General features: G+C 41.3%; 1 protein-coding gene across 16 annotated transcripts in view; it reads left to right on the top strand.

Annotated features, from left to right (window-relative positions):
• Positions 1 to 22728, top strand: part of LOC310731065 (ankyrin-3-like) — an 89458-nt gene that overhangs the window by 40847 nt on the left and 25883 nt on the right. For 10 of the 16 annotated variants that reach the window (XM_083550396.1, XM_083550388.1, XM_083550397.1 and 7 more), the window contains 3 exons: positions 9674 to 9700; positions 11729 to 11804; positions 15005 to 21763. In XM_083550396.1, coding sequence (XP_083406522.1) covers positions 9674 to 9700; positions 11729 to 11804; positions 15005 to 21763 — 6862 coding nt within the window. The remainder of the gene's footprint in view (positions 1 to 9673; positions 9701 to 11728; positions 11805 to 15004; positions 21764 to 22728) is intronic. The other 6 variants (XM_083550390.1, XM_083550391.1, XM_083550392.1 and 3 more) reach the window with 3 other exon arrangements.

The raw sequence follows: 22728 nt of genomic DNA on the forward strand, positions 1-22728 counted from the left end.
ACGTGAAGTCACAGACGGGGTGAAGTCTTGACCAGAAAGCTATAAAACTTGCATGTGGTGGAGCCGACACTAGCTTCTGAAAAGGGAAGGAAGTGCCACAGGGATGCTGGGAGTGTGGCTTGGAGGCACAGACATTCAATACATTGGAAAAGAGAGTCCAATCACACCAAACTGACCAGTCCCTGCCTAGTGTGGATGGCCACAGCTAAACTGCAAGACAGAGGAGCCAGGAGTGGCTTTAAGGTCACGGTTATAAAACCTGATTAAGGTCAGTGAGGTGGACCAGCCCGCAGCGTTGCAAATGTCTTGGAGTGGGACTCCGGAGGACCAGGCCGTAGAGGCAGCCACAATTTTGGTACAGTGAGCCTTGACAACGAAAGGAGCAGGGAGACCAGAGGACTCAAAGGAGGATAAAATGGCATCTACTATCCACCTGCTGATGGTCTGCTTGTTGGCAGGGAGCCCTTTCATATAGGGACTGTAGCAGACAAACAGCTGTCCACAGGACAGAACTGTGGAGGAAGTCGGAACTTCCTCCACAGTTCTGTCCTGTGGACGTATGTGTCCAGGGCTCGCAGCGGACACAGTTGGTTCAATCATGTGCAATCTGTCTAATGAAGAGGCGTGAAGTCAACGGCGGGGTGAAGTCATGACCAGAAAGCTATAAAACTTGCATGTGGTGGAGCTGACACTAGCTTCTGAAAAGGGAAGGAAGTGCCACAGGGATGCTGGGAGTGTGGCTTGGAGGCACAGATGTTCAACACTTTGGAAAAGAAAGTCCAATCTCACCAAACTGACCAGTCCCTGCCTAGTGTGGATGGCCTCAGCTAGACTGCAAGACAGAGGAGCCAGGAGTGGCTTTAAGGTCACGGTTATAAAACCTGATTAAGGTCAGTAAGGTGGACCAGCGCGCAGCATTGCAAATGTCTTGGAGTGGGACTCCGGAGGACCAGGCCGTAGAGGCAGCCACACTCTGGGTAGAGTGAGCCTTAACACCGAAAGGAGCAGGGAGACCAGAGGACTCAAAGGAGAATAAAATGGCATCCACTATCCACCTGATGACGGTCTGCTTGTTGGCAGGTGTAGCAGACAAACAGTATGTGTCCAGTTTTCGCAGCGGACACAGTTGGTTCAGCTTCTCCTGGTCAGGGGCCTGGAAAGGAGGAGGATAGAATGCCTGCAGCACAACAGGTAGTAGACAAACCGAGGGCACCTTAGGTACATATCCCAGTCTGGGGTAAAGAAAGGCACTGGCCATGCCTGGGGTGAACTCCAGGAGGGACGGGGCCATGGAGAGAGCCTGTAGGTCCCCGACACTATTCAAGGAGGAGATAGCCTAAAGAAAGGGAGTCTTGGCTGACAGAAACCTAAGTGCGACCTCGGCAAATGGCTCGATAGGGGGGCTTAGACAAAGCCTCCAGCACAACTGGCAAGTCCCACACAGGCACTCTGGGTTGTTTCCCTGTCCTCGGCCTCCAGACGCCATGCAAAAACCGTGTCACTTAATGGTGCTTACTCAGCCACTGCTCAGCAAGCAGAGCACAAGAAGCCACGATAGCAAACACATAACCTTTCAGGGTAGTAGGAGATAACCCTGAGGCAAACTGCTCCTGCAGGAACTCCAGCACTGAACCAACCGGGCAATTAACAGAAGAGCCATAAAGGTTCCTCTAAAAGTATAATGGCGTCCAGCTTAAGAGGGGCTGGGTGAGTAAGGGAAAACCAGAGGGGACTATGCAATGTCTCTTGAGTTGCAAACAGATCAACTTGTGCTCTGTAAAACTTCCCCCATATTTGCTACACCACTTTAGAGTGAAGCCTCCATTGCCTGGGCCTCTGCCCTTACCTCGCGAGGGTTTTCGTTTTTTGATTTATGTACCCCGGGATGTAAGCTCCCCTCAAGGAGAGCAGCCTTTTCTGGGTCCACAGAAGGATCTGCTGTGCCAGCCTGTATAGGGTGCGAGATCGCAGACCCCTCTGTTGGTTGATATAGGAGACCAATGATGTATTTGTCCATACGGACCAGCACATGGCGGTTCCTCAGGTCAGGGAAAGTGGTTAAGAGCCAGAAGCACGGCCAGCAAGTCTCATGGCCACTCCCCACCCCGTGAGGAAGCATTACATGATGCGTTACATGATGACATGGAGCTCTCAGCACAGGGCCTTAAGACAGGAATGCAGGTTCTCTCCACACATCTAAGGCTCGAAGGGTGTTTCATGTGCAGGAGGCCAAGTGGAATCACATTGGATGTTGCTGCTATCAACCCCAGCAGTCTCTGGAACTGCTTCACAGTAAGTGACTGGCCTTGTCCCACCTCTTTTGATGCTTTGCCCCAAAAAGCAAACCTCAGGAACTTCCTGTGAGGTGGGAGAATGGATATGTGGAAGTAAGCATCCCTTAGATCTAACGTGACAAAATAGTCCTCGGACCTGATTTGAGACATGCCCTGCTTGAAGGTAAGCATCCTGAACCTGAGCCTCATTAGCAAACAGTTCATGGAGCGCAGATATAGAATATTATGCAACCCCTCATCCTTCTTGGGAACCATAAAGTACCGGCTGTAAAACCCAGACTCTCTGTCTAAAGGAGGGACCACTTCGATTGCCTCCTTCCTTAAGAGAGTAAGTACCTCTTGTTCCAAGACCAGACCCTGCTGGGGTCCCACAAGAGTTGGACACACCCCGTTGAACTGAATCAACTAGCCATTTTCTACAGTGCAAAGGACCCACTGAGACACGTATGGAAGGCATTTCCAGGCTGCCAGGTAGTCTTTTAAGGGAACCAGTCTCTCGAGCAATGCCCTGCAGCCATCGGGGCTTCCTAACAGGCAGTGGGCCTCCCCAGCTGCTATGGGACCAAAGGTGGAGGGATGCACCCGCTTGAGGTTGCTGTGCCCTAATCACACGTCATGGCAGCGTTAACAGACTGAGCTCCTGATGACGCTGAGGAGGGACAGGCACCATATAGTGAGGTGTACGCCACCCCTCCCTCCAGCTAAGACCCCCCCAACTGTCAGGGTGTTTGAGCGTCGCCCGAAAAGCCAGGGGAGTCTCTGGGCTTTACGGTGCTGACGCCGAGCAGCCCCCTGGGAGCGACAAGCAGGTAGCACTGGAATGCCACCGACTGCTTTTAAGCTTTCTGAAACTTGTCGACGACCGCACCCACAACGTCGCTGAACAAGAAGGGACCCTGTCTGGAATGTCAGACATGGTAAGCCACAAGATGTCTTTCTGTGGTTACTAAGGCTGACATCGACCAACCTACGGCCTTAGCCATTTCCTTGGTGGCCCTCAGAGCTAGGTTGTCCTAAGAGCAGCTATGTTGCTGCACAACATAGCTCCTGAATATAGTCAGCCCCAGAGCTTACACCCTCATCCAACTCCTGCAGCAGGTCTGGTAAGCCTGCAACACAGCCTTTGTGTGGAGGCAACCAGCGACCTGACCCACTGCTGCTTAAGCCTTGCCAAAAAAGGCTGAAGTCGATCTCAAGGGCTTGGTGGGCAGAACCGGGGCTTTGACCAACGATGCTGAACCCGGGCAGAGATAGCCAGCTAGCATCTCTTCAACCAAGTGCATCACCCCATAAACGCTCTTTAAACCCCACTACTTTAACGTTGAGAGAGATATTAAGAGTGGTGAAGAGGTGGGCCGAGTATGGGCTGTTCCAGGATCTGGACACCTCAGTTTGCAGATCAGGAAAAAAGGGCATACCCTGGTGTGGAGGTAGAGCGGAAGGGTGCAGAAAGCATTAATCCAGCCTACTAGGTGTGTGCAGCTTCTGCTTCTCATCTGGCTAAGCCAAATCTTGGAAGCATGGACACAGGACGAGTGACCACCTCCAGAAGCTCCTCATACAGCACTAGCTGGGAGGAGTCAGTGAGCTCGCTAGTCTCCATGCCCTCCCCCTCCTCAGAGGAAGCGAGGTGGAGCACAGCCCTGCCTTTACTGCGGAAGAAACCGTCAAACGGCATGCTTCCAAACCCAAAGAGAGAGAGCGCTGGATCTGGCAGGTGAGGAGGAAGAAAGGGACAAGCCCGTCTCCAAGCCTATGCCAGATTCTCCTGTGAGCCCCACGACATCTGACAATGCTTTGCCTCAGCAACAGCGGGGCCAGAGCCATGAGGGAGATCACCCTCCTAAAAGAGCGCTCACCCTCCCTCAAGAGCCGACTGAGCATGCCCCTCTCCTAAACAAGCTACACACAAGCAGTGTGTATCTTTAAGAGCAGACAAAATATTATTTATATAAACTAATACACAAATGTAATCTAATCTAACACACAAACACATAAGAATTTTTTTCAGCTTCAGTGACAGAAGTCCGAAGTTTCCGTATTTTGATCTTTTGTACTTACTGTAGATAGTATTGACTTTGTGTGGGGATTTCTGTTGTTGCATTATCCTGGCGAAAGAGTTCCCCATCAATGTTAATTCATCAATGGGCTGTTGAGCATTTGTTGAGTTGGAGTCTTCTCTTGGCTACAAGTGAATCTACTTGTGGTGCTGAGGGGCACCACAAGAACCTCTGCAGTTGTTGTTTGATGGCACAGACTCACAGTTTCCTATGTGTTAGTGCCAGGGGTGGGAAGTAACGAAAGTACAAATACTTTGTTACTGTTGAATAGATTTTTTTTAGTATTAGTACTTTACTTCACTATTTATTTTTTGGACAACTTTTTACTTTTACTGATTAAATCTTTTTACACAAATATTTGTACTTTCTACTTCTTACATTTTCAAACCAGTTTTATTACTTTAGTTGTAATTTATTTGGTCAAATGTCACTATTTTATTTTCTCATTGCACGCCGTTTTCAGCCCATCAATCTATTTTCTGTTTTTGCGCGTTTTTTCAAACTACCACTAGTATATCATTTCCTGGCTATCACGCACCACATATGTAGGCTAGCTTACGAAGCTAACAACAAGCACGGCAGATGGCAACAAGTAGAATGGCTAACGTGGATGAGACAGCGATGTAAACATGACTGAGAACAAAGACATTCGTGATCACATGATCATCATCATCTTTTCTCTGCTTGTGTTCTATATGGTGGATGTTCAGCCGGGATACATTCATTAGGTAACAAAATTTGAAATTCGTTTTTGTATTAATATATTAATATGATGTGAGGTCCAGTTACCAGCGTTACACTTAAACAGGTAGTAGTAATGGCTACTTGTTACTTAAGTAACATACTTCTTTACTTTTACTTGAGTGCAAAATTGAAGTCAGTACTTACATTTTTACCTATATCTTTTAAAATATGAGTATCTGTACTTTTACTTGAGTGAAGGATGTGTGTACTTTCTAACAAATGTATAATATGGCACATAAGTCATCATAAGTTCTGGAATATCCAGGTGTTTTTTAAACAGATAATATCCCTAAAAATCTACTATTGGTTAAACCCTAGGATTCACATGTTAAGAAAGTATTTGTTGTTTAGACAGGGAAAAAAACCCAAATGAGATGAAAAGGGTGAAAGATGAGTCAATTTAAAGAATAAGATTTATTTGAATCTATACACAATCAAAAATAGCCAAAACAATTATGAATGTTTTGAAAAGAGAAAAAAATATACACTTTTTTGTACACTTTAATCTGTACATTGAACAAGCTGGCCAAGGCACACAACACCAGCTAATGACAGAAACATTGTAAAAGATGTAAAGTAAAAACCTGAAACATTTCCTCCACAAGACTTCAAGAGCAAAAATCTACTTCCATGCTTCACTAAAAATGTCGCTCTTTCGTTGCTGAGGATGTTGCTTAGTTACTCTAGTATTTATTCCTAGTTATTTTTTACAACAGTATTAAACTAAAAAAAAATAAAATAATAATAATTATTTATGTTATCCTCTGTAAGAGTGAAGTGACACATTATGTAGATCTAGCAGCACTTTCTCTCTTTGCCGCTTGACATACCACCAACTTAATTTTATAACATTTATAATCTATTATTATTTATAATAAGTTTTGAGTGGTCTGTTTTAAACAGTGTGAGAGATTTTTTCTCAAACTTTTTTAAGTGGAGGTACATTATATAGAGTATAGAAGAACATTGACCCTAACCATTCAGTCCTCAGATCAAGCTCTGTGGGTTAGATGGTGATCCAATCATAGTTGATAACGTCACTAGGATACGTATGTAACCCTACTTTCCTAAGAGAATGAGAGCTGCATCGAAAGCACTTTGTGAATGCCTCGCGTTGTTCATGCTCTGAATCACGTGTAAAATCTGGCCAATAGGCAGTTGTGATGTCATTGGCGGGCGACGTCAAGCAAATCAGGAAGCTACAAAATTGGAGCACAATGGGAGCGACATCAGCTTCTGAAAAAGTAGAAGTTAAGCGCTGCAAGGGATGCAGGGAGTATGGCTGGTTGACGCAGCTCTCATTCCCTCAGGGAACTAGGGTTACATACGTAACCTAATTACGTTCCCTTTCAGGAAATTGAGCTGCAACGAAAATGCTTTGGGAACGAGTGTACAATCACGCCATACTGTCCAGTCCATGCCTAGTGTCTAGTCTGAGCACAACCTGCATGCAGGACATGTTGAGGTCATAGAAACCTGACAAAGGTCAGTGGGGTGGACCAGCCTGCAGCGTTACAAATATCCTGGAGCGACACTGAAGACTCATAACAGAAACAAATGGCATTCACAATCCATCTACTGAGCATCTGCTTATTAGCTGTAAAATCTTTTCTTTGAGGGCCATAGCAGACGAACAGCTGCTCCGACGTCCTCCATGGACTCCTCCTGTGGAGGTATGTGTCCAGTGCTCGCACTGTCGACACAGTCAATTTTGCTTTTCCTGGTTGGGGGCTAGAAAAGGAGGGGGGCAGAATGCCTGCAAAACGACAGGTTGTGAGGGAGCCGCAGGCACCTTAGGCACATACCGCAGTTTGGGGTAAAGTATAGCACTGGCCATGCCAGGGGCAAATTTCAGAAGAGACTGGGCCACAGAAAGAGCCTGTATGTCCCCGACCCTCTTAAGGGAGGAGATTGCCAGGTAACTCGGGGGCCGCGTAGGAATCATGTCATGAGGGGGTGCTTCCCCAGCGACTGCCCTGCTGGCGGGGTACAATAAACCATTGCAATAAGCTGCTCCTAATGAGAGGAGTTTACCCTGGGACCATAGGAGGATCTGCTATGCCAGCCTGTACAGGGGTCAAGACCGGAGATGCCCCTGGTGGTTGATGTATGAGGACCAGCATGTGCTAACCTTTTAGGTCTCGGTGGAAGTGTTCCAGTGCCAAGAACACGGCCATAATCTCCAGGCAGTTTATTTGCCATGAAAGATGTGACTTGTCCCACTCATGACCGCTCCCCACCATGTGAAAGCAAACCTAAGGAACCTTTCTGAGAAGAAAGGATGGCTATGTGGAAATAGGCGTTATTTAGATCTATCCTGACAAACCAGTCCTTGGACTTGATATGAGACACGATCTCCTTGAGAGTAAGTATCTTGAACCTGAGCCTCTTGGGTGAGCGGTTTAAAGAGTGCAGATCTCGATGGTCCCTTTTCTTAAGAGGATGTGCACCAGAACCTGCTTGTGTCCCACCACAGTAGGACCCTCGCTCCCATCGTGCTCCCATTTTGTAGCTTCCGGTTTGCGCGATGTAGCAAAAAACTTATTTTTGTGGCTACATGTTTTGCCATTATTAAAAATTCTAATGCATTGAATGTATTTTGTTGCCACCTACAAGAGATTCTTATTCTAATTAACTGACACATCCTCCTCTGCCAGTTAATTGAGGCTGATGTATATAACTGCATCCAAAATAATTAATTTCATTTATTCATAGTGTATTTTATAGTTTAGTTTATTGTTTCATTAACAACCAACCATTTAGATGAGATTTATGAGTTCTAATGTCTAAGTCAAAGTTGCTAGTTGGAAGCAATACAGAGAGAAACTTGATTTCATGTTGAGCATGTAAAGATTTCCAGGCAGTTTTGAGAAATATGCATATGGTGAGTTTAACCCTTTAATATGTTCTGTCAGCTTTACACCCTGTAGCAATAGAAATCACAAATTTTAACCTTACCTACAAAAAAAACAAACAAAAAAAAAAAACCAGACAGTTTTGTAAATCATTCAGGGTGTCATCAGTGTGCAGGCTTTTATTCCAATCATTGGATTGGACACCCCTGGTGCATATAGTCAATCAGCTTTATTGAAGATAAAACAATGCACATTACCTCAATTAGTCAACTGACATTTTTTTTAGTAAATTTAACAATTGTATAAAAAATTTTATTAACCAATGGTTTTAGAAATGTTACTTAGTAGTAAGAGAAAATTATGAGAAAGAAATATATGTGGGTTCAGGCGAGAAGCAACATTGCAACAAGGCCTGGACTTGATCATTCAAATGCATTTATGATCAAATGTAATTTATTTGCACAAAGTATGTAAATGTAATATTAAAGGTGGTGACATTTTTATTTGTTGTATGTACCAAGGAAACTTTTTAGAATGTAGCATAGCAGTGTTTTTTGCAGTTAGCATTGAAATATATGCATTAGGTAATAATCGATATTTGTTTTAAATTAATTAATATTTAAGAATATAAATGAAATACATTTTGATAATTTATTAAGCAAAATAAGCTTTTTATACAATTTTAAGACAAAACCCTGACCAAAACAATCTTTTGGCACTCATTACAGATTACCCCATTTTAAGATAAAACTTTATAGGATCTCTTAAGTCATTCTTGAGGTGTCTGCCAGGATGGATATGGATATCTCAGCATCATGACTGAAGTATGAATTATACTTTAATTTACTTGTTTAACATGAAATCAGGATTATCTTTGTATCGATTACCTTAAAGGTAAATAATTAAGAAATAATTTTTTTTTAATTATGAATTTAAGTTTCAGAGCATTTTAGAGTAAATAGCAAACAAACAAACAAACAAAAAAACCTTTAGATAATTTAGACCCTAGTCTGAATATCACCTGAGTCAAATTTATACACTGTCACAGTGGTGGTACTAAATGCTTTAAATGGCAGCTTTGTATGAATCATGCAAAAGTAATCTAAAATAAAAATGACATGTAACATTTACTTTACAAGCAGTGCACTTAATTTTGTGGGTACTAAAATATTTAAAGCAAAACTCAAAATGAGCAGAATAGTATGGCTAATGTTAAAGAGCCTAAAGTCTTCTTACAGAATTGATTGGAACACTTGTAGAACATTAATTAATAACTTAATATCAATGTAAGCATTGGCTATCCTTCTAGTTGAATTGATGCAAACAATGTGTAGATCAAGCTTGAACTGTTTATGATATATAACAACAAAACTAAAATGTTTATTTGCATTAAACACATGCTTTTAATTGTAAATTGTATTTTATTATAATGATCATTTTCAAAAAGAAGGAGTAGGTAAATTGTTTCAAAAGGCAGAATTGTACATACACATTTCTAGAACATGGTATTGTGTTACTGCATTGAGTGATCGATACAGAAAATCATTGTTTCTTCTAATCTTGTAGCAGTTGCAGTTCTTTCTTTGTGCTTTTTTTGTTAAATCCTCTCTTCTCTTGCCTTTGAATATATTCTTTCCCCTGTTGTTTATTTTTTCACTATTCTACTATTATCACTCTGATTTAATGCTTCCCTTTTTTTCTGTGCATCATGGGAAAATAGAAGATGGTGACGGAACCTGATAATGTGGTAAATATGAACTTTCCTTGAGCACCTTTTTTGCCTTGCTTTTCTGTGGTCATTTGCTGGTAGTTTTCTTTGGAACTTTTTTACTTGTCACTTGTTTTTATAGATCATAGACATGCCATCAACACTAATTCCATAAATAAGTGATTTTAATCAATTATTATGCTTGAACGTAATATGTTAGTATTTAATGTACAGTGAGGAAAATAAGTATTTGAACACCCTGCTATTTTGCAAGTTCTCCCACTTAGAAATCATGGAGGGTCTGAAATTGTCATCGTCGGTGCATGTCCACTGTGAGAGACAAAATCTAAAAAAAAAATCCAGAAATCACAATGTATTATTTTTTAACTATTTATTTGTATGATACAGCTGCAAATAAGTATTTGAACACCTGAGAAAGTCAATGTTAATATTTGGTACAGTAGCCTTTGTTTGCAATTACAGAGGTCAAACGTTTCCTGTAGTTTTTCACCTGGTTTGCACACACTGCAGGAGGGATTTTGGCCCACTCCTCCACACAGATCTTCTCTAGATCAGTCAGGTTTCTGGCCTGTCGCTGAGAAACACAGAGTTTGAGCTCCCTCCAAAGATTCTCTATTGGGTATAGGTCTGGAGACTGGCTAGGTCACGCCAGAATCTTGATATGCTTTTTACAGAGCCACTCCTTGGTTATCCTGGCTGTGTGCTTCGGGTCATTGTCATGTTGGAAGACCCAGCCTCGACCCATCTTCAATGCTCTAACTGATGGAAGGTTGTTCCCCAAAATTTCGCAATACATGGCCCCGGTCATCCTCTCCTTAATACAGTGCAGTCGCCCTGTCCCATGTGCAGAAAAACAACCCCAAAGCATGATGCTACCACCCCCATGCTTCACAGTAGGAATGGTGTTCTTGGGATGGTACTCATCATTCTTCTTCCTCCAAACACGTTTAGTGGAATTATGACTCAAAAGTTCTATTTTGGTCTCATCTGACCACATGACTTTCTCCCATGACTCCTCTGGATCATCCAAATGGTCATTGGCAAACTTAAGACGTGCCTGGACATGTGCTGGTTTAAGCAGGGGAACCTTCCGTGCCATGCATGATTTCAAACCATGACGTCTTAGTGTATTACCAACAGTAACCTTGGAAACGGTGGTCCCAGCTCTTTTCAGGTCATTGACCAGCTCCTTCTGTGTAGTTCTGGGCTGATTTTTCACCTTCCTTAGGATCATTGAGACCCCACGAGGTGAGATCTTGCATGGTGCCCCAGTCCGAGGGAGATTGACAGTCATGTTTAACTTCTTCCATTTTCTAATGATTGCTCCAACAGTGGACCTTTTTTCACCAAGCTGCTTGGCAATTTCCCCGTAGCCCTTTCCAGCCTTGTGGAGGTGTAAAATTTTGTCTCTAGTGTCTTTGGACAGCTCTTTGGTCTTGGTCATGTTAGTAGTTGGATTCTTACTGATTGTATGTCATGGACAGGTGTCTTTATGCAGATAACGAGCTCAAACAGGTGCATCTAATTTAGGATAATAAATGTAGTTTAGGTGGACATTTTAAAGGCAGACTAACAGGTCTTTGAGGGTCAGAATTCTAGCTGTTAGACAGGTGTTCAAATACTTATTTGCAGCTGTATCATACAAATAAATAGTTTAAAAATCATATATTGTGATTTCTGGATTTTTTTTTTAGATTATGTCTCTCACAGTAGACATGCACCTACGATGACAATTTCAGACCCCTCCATGATTTCTAAGTGGGAGAACTTGCAAAATAGCAGGGTGTTCAAATACTTATTTTCCTCACTGTATGTTACATTTGTAAAGTTGATTAGTTATTTTCAGAGTTTTGTTTATTTACTTATTTATTTTTTATTTATTCCTTTTGGTCCAATCAGTTTTATTTGTTTAAGTCAATTTTATATATATATATACTGTATATATAACATGCATATTAGTAGATAATTAGAAATATTAGGGTAAAAATCATTAAAGTTTCATTAACTTTCATTATAATTATATATTTTTTTGCATTCTTTTTACAGAATGACAGAGAACGTCATATCACTGCTTCATTAGCATTACGACAGCGTTTCAGCTGTTTATCTGATCCCACATCCAGTGAGTCTAAATTTTCTGTGGATAACTTTGAAAGATGATGTCTTTGCTATTTTGCCATTTAGTTAAAAATGATTTGATGACATGTAATATATATTTAGTTAAATAGTTTCAGTATACACTTACTAAGCAGTTTATTAGGAACACTATTCGTATTCTTCAGGGCTTCACTTTGCTTTCAGAACAGCCTTAATAATTATTGGGAGGGATTCCAAAATATGCTAAAAATATTCTGTAGAGAGCTAGTCTTTGTTGACAGGATTCTTCAGGTTTACTTTAATTTGTAAGCCCCCTGTGAATCTATGACATCCAAAGGTTATACATTTGGATTCACATCTGGTGACTGAGAAGGCAGTTAGGAAAGTATAGCTCATTGCCATGTTTATACAACCAGAATGAGAAAATATTTCCTTTAAGATATGGTGTATTATCTGCTGGAAGTAGACATCTTCTTCTTCTTTCGGCTGCTCCCATTAGGGGTCGCCACAGCGGATCATCCGTCTCCATGCTGGAAGTAGACATACAATTATTATTATTATTATTTTTTAGATGCATAAATAAGTTGTGTCCATTGTATTAACAGGCCTAGTTAAATATTCCCTATACCATTATATATCAGACCAGGATACATAGGTTTCAGTTATTCCTATAAAGTGTTGGCAGTTCTGTGACCACTGCAACAAATTTCTGTTTGGAGTTCCCTTTTAGGAACTCAAACTATGCTTTTGTTCACGCTCCGAATCAACTGTAAAATCTGGCCAACAGGCAGTCGTGATGTCATTGGCGGGCGATGTCACACAAACCAGGAAGCTACAAAATAGAAGCGATTGTGGGGCTCGCAGCCCGACCTAGCAAAAGGCATGGAGAAGGATGAGTCCTCTTCAGCCTCTCCTGCTGGGCCGAGCTTCCATTCCCCGGGAAAACACTTGCTTTGGGGGTCCTTTCTTCTGGCGCGTGTGACGTAAAGCTCTGGACCTCTTACTCCGTGGAGGGAAAGTTTTGGGATGCTAGCGTGCCCACAGACCTCTCACAGCCTGTGCTGTTCAAGGAGCTCCTGGAGGTAGTGACGCGGGCCATCGCTAAGCTAGAGAAAGATTGGCCCGATGAGAAGGGGGAAGCAACACGTTCCCAACAAAATGGATGAAGGTTTACGTGTCCGCTATCGCGGCTTATTGTACCCCGCCAGTGTGGCAGTCGCCAGGGAAGCACCCCCTCGTGACAGGAGTCCTACACAGCACCCGGAGGCTGAGGCCCGGGACACAACCCAGAGTGCCTGTGTGGGACTTGGCCCTGGTGCTGGCGGCTCTATCTGAGCCCCCCTTTGAGCCCTTAGCCGAGTTGGCCCTTAGGTATTTGTCGGTTAAGACCACTTTTCTACTAGCAGTCTCCTCCCTTAAAAGGGTCGGTGACCAACAGGCTCTTTTTGTGGCCCCGTCTCTCCTAAAGTTTGCCCCTGGCATGGCCAGTGCTATTCTTTACCCCAAAACAGGGTATGTGCCTAAGGTCGTTTTGCAGGCATTCTGCCCTCCTCCTTACCTAGCTCCTAAACAGGAAAAGCAATATTGCCTGTGTCCAATGTGAGCACTGGACACATACCTCCACAGGATGAGTCCGTGGAGGAAGTCGGAGCAGCTGTTCCTCTGCTATGGCCCTCACAGGAAAGGTTTCCCAGCTAATAAGCAGACGCACAGTAGATGGATTGTGAATGCCTGTGTTATGAGTCCTTTGGTCTTTCCACTCCTTTCGGAGTTAAGGCTCATTCCACCTGGGGTATGGCGGCCTCTACGGCTGGAGTGTCGCTCCAAGACATTTGTAATGCTGCGGGCAGGTCCACCTCGCTGACCTTTGTCAGGTTTTATGACCTCAACATCAGAGCCACAAGTAACTCACTAGGTTATGTATGTAACCCTATTTCCCTGAGGGAACGAGAGCTGCGTCAATGGGCCATACTCCCTGCATCCCTACAGCGCTTACCTTTTGCTTTTTCAGAAGCTGATGTTGCTCCCATCGTGCTCCCATTTTGTAGCTTCCTGGTTTGTGCGACGTCGCCCGCCAATGACATTACGACTGCCTACTGGCCAGATTTTGCTATTGTAGCCCATTAGCCAAGATTAGATATCTTTTGCACTGTAGGATGCTTTTCAGCTTACCACAATTACAAAGCGTGATTATCTGAGTTTCTGTAGCCTTTCTGTCAGCTTACAACAGTCTGGCCATTCTCCATTGTTTTCTCAAGACATTTCTATCTTCATATCTGCTGCTCACTAGATACACATCATTTTTAGTAAACTGTAGATACTGCTGCTTGTCAAATTCTTAGATAAAAAGTGGTTTAATAAAGTTGGTGTGCATAAATTAAGAGGTGTTCATGTGTTCCTAATAAGGTGTAAAGTGAGTTATACAACAAAATATTTAGGTTTCTTTACATATGTTGTCATTTGGTTATGTTGGTTTGGATGAGTTTTTATTATTCCATATCATCTATTTTCTGTTCAAAGATTTATGTCTTGAATGTTTCTTAAGACAGCATTCTAATTTATTTTTGCATATCATTTTGAATATTTTTTATGTTTAAATGAATGGCGACATGCTTTTTCAAGCCAATCCAAAATTAAGAACATATGCAATCTTCAAATAACCTGTCTATAGAAATATTTACAGAACAAATTTTCACTGTTTGTTTTTAGTTGTTGCACCATTCTATGTCTAAAAAACTGTCTACAGAACTGCCATCACTGTTTGCATTTTTGGGTGTTGCCCCATTCTGTGTACTGTACATATATTTTTTTCCATTCTGATGTTTGATGTTATTGCAAGATCTTTTTGTGTTGCAGTGTGGATTGGATAATTGTATGAATGAGAAGATATATATGTGTTCCTATTTAGTAAATATATATTTTTCAGTCACTGGATCAAAAATTACATTATATTACATTTGTTACATTACCTTAACTGCATGCTTCAATTGTCCTGTCTTTAAAATATTTTGCTTCATTTGTGTTCATTCACTTTTTTTTGTTAAATTATTTGTTTATAATAAAAATTTATGTTTTGTCACATTCATCTACAAACAAATCACAATACTTCCATTATCAATAATGAAATTAACAGTACTGACATGATAACTAAACTTTTTTAAATTCTCTGTCTTCTTTGTTTTGTTTTCTGTTTTTATTTTAACTTTATTAATATACTCATGATAGAAAAGAACAAAAGAGGAAACACTGCTGTGAAAACCACATCACAGACTTTTGGCTACGCCTACAAACCTGCTTTATTAAAACACCAGTACCAGGGTTGGGTAACCAGTCCAGCTACTAGTAGTGCCAATGGCCAAGTGAAGTCAGGATTTGCCTCTCTCTCTAGCTCATCCTCCAACACTCCATCTGCCTCACCACTGAGATCTATGTTGTCAGAAAACTCTCAATCTCCCATCAGATCAGTCATTACAGGCTCGTTTACCCCTTCTGTCAATGCTGTCAGTGAAGTTGCATTACCACTACAATCCTACAAAGTTGTTTCCCCACAAAAGACAGTGGAGCAACCGACCGAGTTCCCAGTTCAGGCACCTCTGACCTTTTTGTCATCTTCAGTGAAAAATGTCCCAGAATCTCTCACTGTAAAATCCACACCATCCCTTTCAGGCAGAACAACTTCCCTTTCAGTTGGGGGCTCAATACAGGAGAAATCCTCCACTACACTGACTCCACCCGCCTCACCTAAGTCTTCTCTTTACATTCATACCTCAAATGTTTCCAATAAATCTGTTAATACTTCAAATGCTTCAGTGACTGCTTCCCCCAGTAAAACATTCCCAGGGCACACCACAATTAAAAATGTAACTGATACATCCAGCTCTCAAACCTCTCCAACTAAATATCACTCCCCCACAACCATTTTTGTCCTGTCTGGCAGCCTTCAAGAGAGGATACAGGCTACAACAATTGCTGCCACAACCAGTGTCAATGCTGCTTTTGATGAAGTAGAGAGGACACTAACTTCCTGCTCGGCAGACCATGAAAAACTCAAGGCTGTCTCGTCCTTTTCACCCTCCACATATCAGTCTAGCCGATCTTCGGGTTCCATGTATGACTCTCTTAGATTTCCCCCCAAATCCACAACTTCTGTCAACTATACTACAGTGGCAATGCCTGTTTATTCATCAAGAAATGTTATGCCAGAACAGCAATTTAAAAAGCTTCCTGACATATCCAAATCAACAGCAGCCTTCTTGTCCCCCAAAAAAGTTATGGACTCAAAGTTTAATGCCCAAACACAGTCTGCCTCTGCCAGAATTCTCTCTTCTGATAAAACTCTGTCAAACAGACAGGAGATACTGAAGGATGTGCATGAAATGAAGGAAGATTTAATTCGAATCTCTGCAATTTTGCAAAATGATCCATGTTCGATTTCCAAAGGTTTCCAGTCTAACTCACATAAGAAACATGTGATAGAAAATGAGGAACCATACAAGATTATGGAAAAGGTCAAACAAGACTTAGTTAAGGTTAGTAAGATACTAACCAATGACTTTCTGAAGGAGGGTAAAAAATACAAAAAATGTAGCAAGACTGAAGATTTTGAGGATGACATTGATAACCAACATAATGGATGGAGGTGTCCCCCTCGATATGAGACAGTTGCACCTCAGGTCAAAAACAAAGTTATGACTGACAGAGACTTTAACTTGGCAAAAGTGGTTGACTATTTAACCAATGACACAGGAACATATCCTTTATCCAAAACTGTTACTACAACACAGAGAAATGAAGAGACCAGGAGAGAGAAGAAGGAAAAAGTTAAACGTGTCTTAAAACCTGCTATGGCAGTTCAAGAACGCAAGCTCAAAATGTCCCCACTGACAATGTGCTCTTCAACATCAGAGAAAGAGCTATCTAAGTTAGCAGATTCATTGTTTACTACAGAAGTCATTCAAGACTCAAATGATGCCTGTGATAAAAAAAAAAGTCCCATATCAGACAGTGGATTTGAAACACGGAGTGAGAAAACACCCTCAGCCCTACAGAGTTCTGACAGCTTTGGCCCCACAGCTCCATTTCAGGAAATCTCACCTGTTATTGCTGAAACCTTTACTGAAACTGTACATGTCATACGGAGTTACAAACCACGAGAGACCACCAATGAGCCTGTAGTGGATGAGGTTAAAATAGCAAATTTTCCACCCAAATGCACTAACACAGGCTTCAGATTACCTAGTGGCTCCAAAAAAGATAAAGTAAAAATCTTTCAAACCAGATCCAGTCCTGAGGAACACATAATTTGTAATGCCATGCGACTTAAAGAGGAAACTCACATAAAAACCACCACCCGAATGTTGTATAAACCGGCAAGTAAGGAGACAACCTCAGAGAGGTTTGAAGAGACCATTACGAAATCCTATCAGTCTAGCCGAGATCCATCTAAAGGCCTATTTGAACATCACAGCAGCAATGAAAGATGGAAAGAAACACATAAACCTCTGAGCAAAGACTCGATGCCCAAAGTGGAACACATTATTAAGGTTCGCATTGAAAAAGGAAATACAACTGAACCTAGAGAGGTCATCATAATGGAAACCAAAAACCACCCTGAAAAAGAAATTTACATTTATCAAAGTAGCAACAGCAAAAACGAGTTTCAAAACAGAGAGGAAGTGGAGAAAGTGGTCAACCCTTTTTTACAGGAGGATGATGTCACCACCACTGTCCAATTAATCACAAAAGACTTCTACAAGACTCTAAAATTACAAAGACCACACTCAATGGAGTACCATGAAGAAGATTCATCAGTTATGAGAAAAGAGTCAAATAAAATTACAGATAAAAAGCGATTCTCTGAGAAATTTGATTCTCCTTATTCTGATTTAGATGAACCTTTGACTGAAAGATCTCATTATTATGACATTAAAACCCATGGTGACTCAGTGAGATATGTCATGCTTAACCCAGATAAATCAGATAGTGCCCTAGAAGACAATAAAACCTGTGATAATATATCACTACTTAAGTATGCCTCAGCTGACGACAGGCAGATAAGTACAGAGAAATATAGATTTGAGGACAAAATAGATAAAACTGTCAAGGAAGCTGAGGAAAAGCTTACGGAAGTCTCATTATTTTTCCGGGATAAATCTGAGAAACTAAAGGATGAGCTTCAGATCCCTGAGAAGACAATTAATAGGCTAAATATTAGAGAATCTCAGTCTATGCCCAGTTCTCCCTGCAGCAGCCCAGAGAAAACAGTATTAAAGAATGGTGGTGGAGAACATTGGAGCAGAGAGAGGCTTAGAGACAAATATGGTCCTTATGATAGGAAGTGTACCAGCCTTCCAAGTAGCCCAGAGGAGTGTGTTTTACTTCAGTACAGTGATGACAACAGAAAACAAGAGAACTACTCCTTAGCAAGTATTACAAGTAAATCCTCTAAATGTTTCCAGCCATCAACATCTAAGGTCAGCTCAGTTCGAATGAAATTTGAAGCTGAGGCGAAAAAGCAAGACAAAGTGCCTAAATGTGGTCAAACATCTAGTGTAGTAGTCAACAAGCTGCAGGAAACTAAATTACCCATCTGCCAGGTGTTTGATGGAGGAAATTTTCAAAATCCAAAATGTTCAAAGGAAATTCTTGAAAGTGAAGGGCAAAGATCTAATGTTCAAAAGGGTCACTCATTTAAGGTGTGTGACAACACCACATCCAATCACCAAAAAATATTATACAGTGAAGATAAGGTTGAGAAAACTTGGGAAAGTCATGGCAATGGACATGATTTATCCCAGATATCAAATATAGTTGAAACAAACAATTTGGCTGACAGTGAAGGAAGAGATAAGTTAACCAAAGAACAATCAACCAAAAAGATCATATATACAGAGCTCCAGATTCAGGAAGGCCCTTTGAGTACTGAAAAATATAGTGGTTCTCTAAATAGAAAATCAGAATTACATACTCCTATTAGGATTTCATCTAGTTTTGTAGACCATAATACAAGTACATTAAAGCTAGATTTATCTGTTAAACCTGATGGCACAGAGTCACAAATATCACCATCAGCTAGAAGCAAGTATTGTAGTAATGATGCAAAAAATTCATTTAGTGAATTGTCACTTGGAAGAATTAACTTAGTTTGCAATGGTGTTGGCAGTAAACAAACTGGAAATACAGAGAGAATTACTTCAAGTGTGACAGCAGAAATTAAACCTTTACCAGTATATGTCAGCATTCCAGTGGGCAAGCAGTATGAGAAAGAGACAGCCAATGAACAACCTAGCACATGCAAAAACGTTGTTAGCCATTCAAGCAAAACAATGCATGAGGCAAGTCAAGTCTTTTATACGGTCAGACAGCAACCTTTAGCCCAGGGGAGCACAAAGGATGACACACTAGAGCACATCATCTTTATTGACAGTTCTGGAAAAAATCCAGAGGCTAACTTTGGCTTAAAGTCCAACTCTGCAATTGATTCTGTGGCAGAGGTGCCTTGCCAAATTAAAGAGGATAAAGAGGACCAACCTGTGACTTTCACTTTCAGGGAAGTATCAGCAGAGAAAGCCAAAGCTACTACCCCATCAGAATTCTCCAAAGGAAACTATGAGTCACCTGGAAAAAGAGCTAAAGGCAAACAGTTAGTGCACTTTGAGTTTCCACCACTTCCACCCCAAGACGCACAACAATCTGAGCAGATGGAATTTAAAAAGGGCTCACCACCTTCTAAACCAGACACAGAGATGATAGAGGTGAATCTTCAAGAGGAGCATGACAGGCATCTATTTTCAGAGCCTGTAATTCAAATCCATCCACCATCTCCTCTTCCACCTGGGGCAGACAACACTGATTCTAGTGATGATGAATCTGTCATTGATCCTATTCCTCTCAAGAAGAGCAGCTTAAAAATGCATCCGAATAATAAAAAGATTGTCAAGCTTAGTGACCCAGAGAAAGATGATTGCCCTCACAAAGAGTCACAAAGTATAAATATTAAGGGAGATGATGAGGATGAGCAAAATGCAAATGACCATTCAGTTTCTGACTGCTCTATAGCAACAACAGCTGAGTTTTCCCATGACACTGATGCCACAGAGATAGACTCTCTGGATGGATATGACCTGCAGGATGAGGATGATGGGTTGGTTGATACATTAAGCCTTTTAAATGAGGTAAAGGCACTCAATCACTCTCCCACTAACCAAAACAAAACAGAGGGTAGAAAAGAGAGTACCCCAAATGAGGAAAGTGAAAAGACAACACCTAAAATACATTTTTGCAAAGAATCTGAAAATGTTAAAGATCCAGACAAGATCTATTCTTTGGAGGGAAGACACCCCGATAGACAAGAGTTTGCAGATAGCTATTTCAGCTACAAACTTGAGGAAGAACTGCCTTCTACATTTAAAACTGTTGCCACAAAAGGCTTGGACTTTGATCCATGGTCAAACAAAGGAGGAGAAGAAGAGGTGTTTGAGTTTAAAAGCAAAGAAGAAGATCCAAAACCTTTTGGTTTAGTGGTGGAGGACAAATCCCAAGCTACTACACCAGACACAACTCCAGCTCGAACACCAACCGATGACAGCACCCCAACTAGTGAACCTAACCCCTTTCCCTTCCATGAGGGCAAGATGTTTGAGATGACCCGAAGTGGTGCTATTGACATGAGCAAGCGGGACTTTGTTGAAGAGAGGCTCCAATTTTTTCAGATTGGTGAGCATACTGAAAATAGGAAGTCATGGGACAAGGGAATAGTGGGAAAGTCTAGGGGAAGATCTGTAGTGGGGAGGATAGATGCTACCACAAACATTACACCATCCAGAAACCATTTTAGTCAGAGCAACAGTGCCTGCCAGGATGCATCATCATGCACTGATATTGTAGATGAAACCACCTCTTGCACTATTACCACCTCCAAGGTCAATTCTAAATTTCACATCCCAATAAAGATGGGAATTGCAGCATCCATAAGCATTAAGAAAGATTCTGCTGAATGGACTAATTTTAGACGAGATTCCACAGCAAGTCAAGTGCTGGTGAATGATGATCTGGAGACCCACGTAGACTACAGTCAGTTTGGTAGCACATGCTCTGATTCTCCATCTGACAGGAACGATTCAGAGAACTCCAATAACAACAATAACTTAGAAGCTTCCAGTGTCCAGGCCAATTACAACCATGGTGGTAGCATAGTGTTTAATCTCCAGCCATCCCCAGAACCCATCCTGCAACAAGCCAATAAGATAGAAGCTCATTTCTGTACGACATCCTTGGAGTTAGTAGAGGACAAATCCAATATTGGGACTCTTCACTTTAAAAAAGATTTACAGCTAAAATGTCAGCCTAAGTCTAGGCTTCCTGTTAAGACTGCAGGATTTATTTTTCAAAAACCTAATTCAGTGAAACAAAGCTCACAGCATGTTGTTAAACCTGAGACCAGAAAAATTGATGATGTTAGTATGGAGCCCAAATCTAGAATTCCTGTCAAACGTATCAAAAGTAATGTTGCAGTCAGCTCTGTTGTAGGGCATAATTTACTAAGGCAGGAAAGGAAGTTTAAAAGGAAAACGAGAAAAGTAGTTTCATACCAGGTGCCAAAGAGAGATGGGTCATCAGCGACTAAAAACATTTGTACAGATGAGGCAGACAAAATCAAGCTAAGTGGGCAATCCATTAAGTTCTTACAGAGCTTTAGTATGGAAACAGCAAATGTGATGGACCATCTTTCAGACAAGGAGAAACAGACGCAGGCAGAGCAGTCGGAGGAGGACAACAACACATCACGATGTACCTCCATATCGGACCACTCCCAGTCCCAGCCCTCCCTCTCTGATGGGTCCTTCCAGGGGGTCACACCCATAAGGTCAAAGGTCACAAGGTCTTCGGGCAGTGAGAGGAGATCTAGAAGGACAGGAGGAGGGAAGGAGGGCAATAGGGGCACTGGGGTTTGCGGGTTGCCCCCCATCGCGGAGATCAAGCCTAGTTTGTAAAACTTTATTAAAAACTTTACTTGAACTTTAGTTGCATGACCCATTGTGATTGATCAAATTGCCTGCGTGAATAGTAGCTACCATTCTTTTCATTTTCTTATTCCTGTAATGTTTGCGTGTACTGTACTTGACAGATGTCTCTTTTTCAAAATTAACATTGGTATAGCATGTTTAAATGGGGGGGTCCACTTGGCAGCCTGTCTGTACAAAGATTTCTATGAGAAATTAGAGTATTTTAGTAGAATGCTAGATCTTCTGCATGCTTACTTTCTCATATCGAGTCACCATCTTAATGTGTGAAAGATTACATACCTGTGTTTCAGCTTATATTATGCATATATAGTCAAACATTCTTAACAATATATATATATATATATATATATATATATATATATATATATATATATATATATATATATATATATATATACACACACACAGAAGTAGCCTGGCATATTTAGACAGATGGGTTAGCTATATTTTGTGTGTTTTTTTTGTTGGGCAACCCCCAGTGGGTTTACTTTTTGAGCCTCAATATGATGTTCCTGCACCACCTACACTAATTTGAAATAGATTTCTCAACATACTTTACAACATTACAACATCTAACATGTGATTGTCCTAATATATACACCAGAAACTTGCACCCCTTTTCTGACAGCAATAAAGCACAAAATGTTTCTTTTTGTAATTATGCACAATATATTTTAGTGGTTGGTGCTTACAAGACCACAGAAGCTTTAAAAATATAATGATTAAATGTTTCCTAATTTTCTTATGTACTGCATAATGTACTCAATGCTGGCTAACCTGTTGCAGGAACAGCAATAACCTTAATTATATGCAAACATAAGAAATACTATGTTGACAAATAAATCTAGTTCTATAGCTTGAATTCTATTTTAATGTATCTCAGAATTACGCATTTGGCCACAAAAGGCTGCCACTAAATGTATT

The sequence above is a fragment of the Silurus aristotelis genome (assembly GCF_946808225.1).
Source record: "Silurus aristotelis genome assembly, chromosome: 9".
Classification (NCBI taxonomy): domain Eukaryota; kingdom Metazoa; phylum Chordata; class Actinopteri; order Siluriformes; family Siluridae; genus Silurus; species Silurus aristotelis.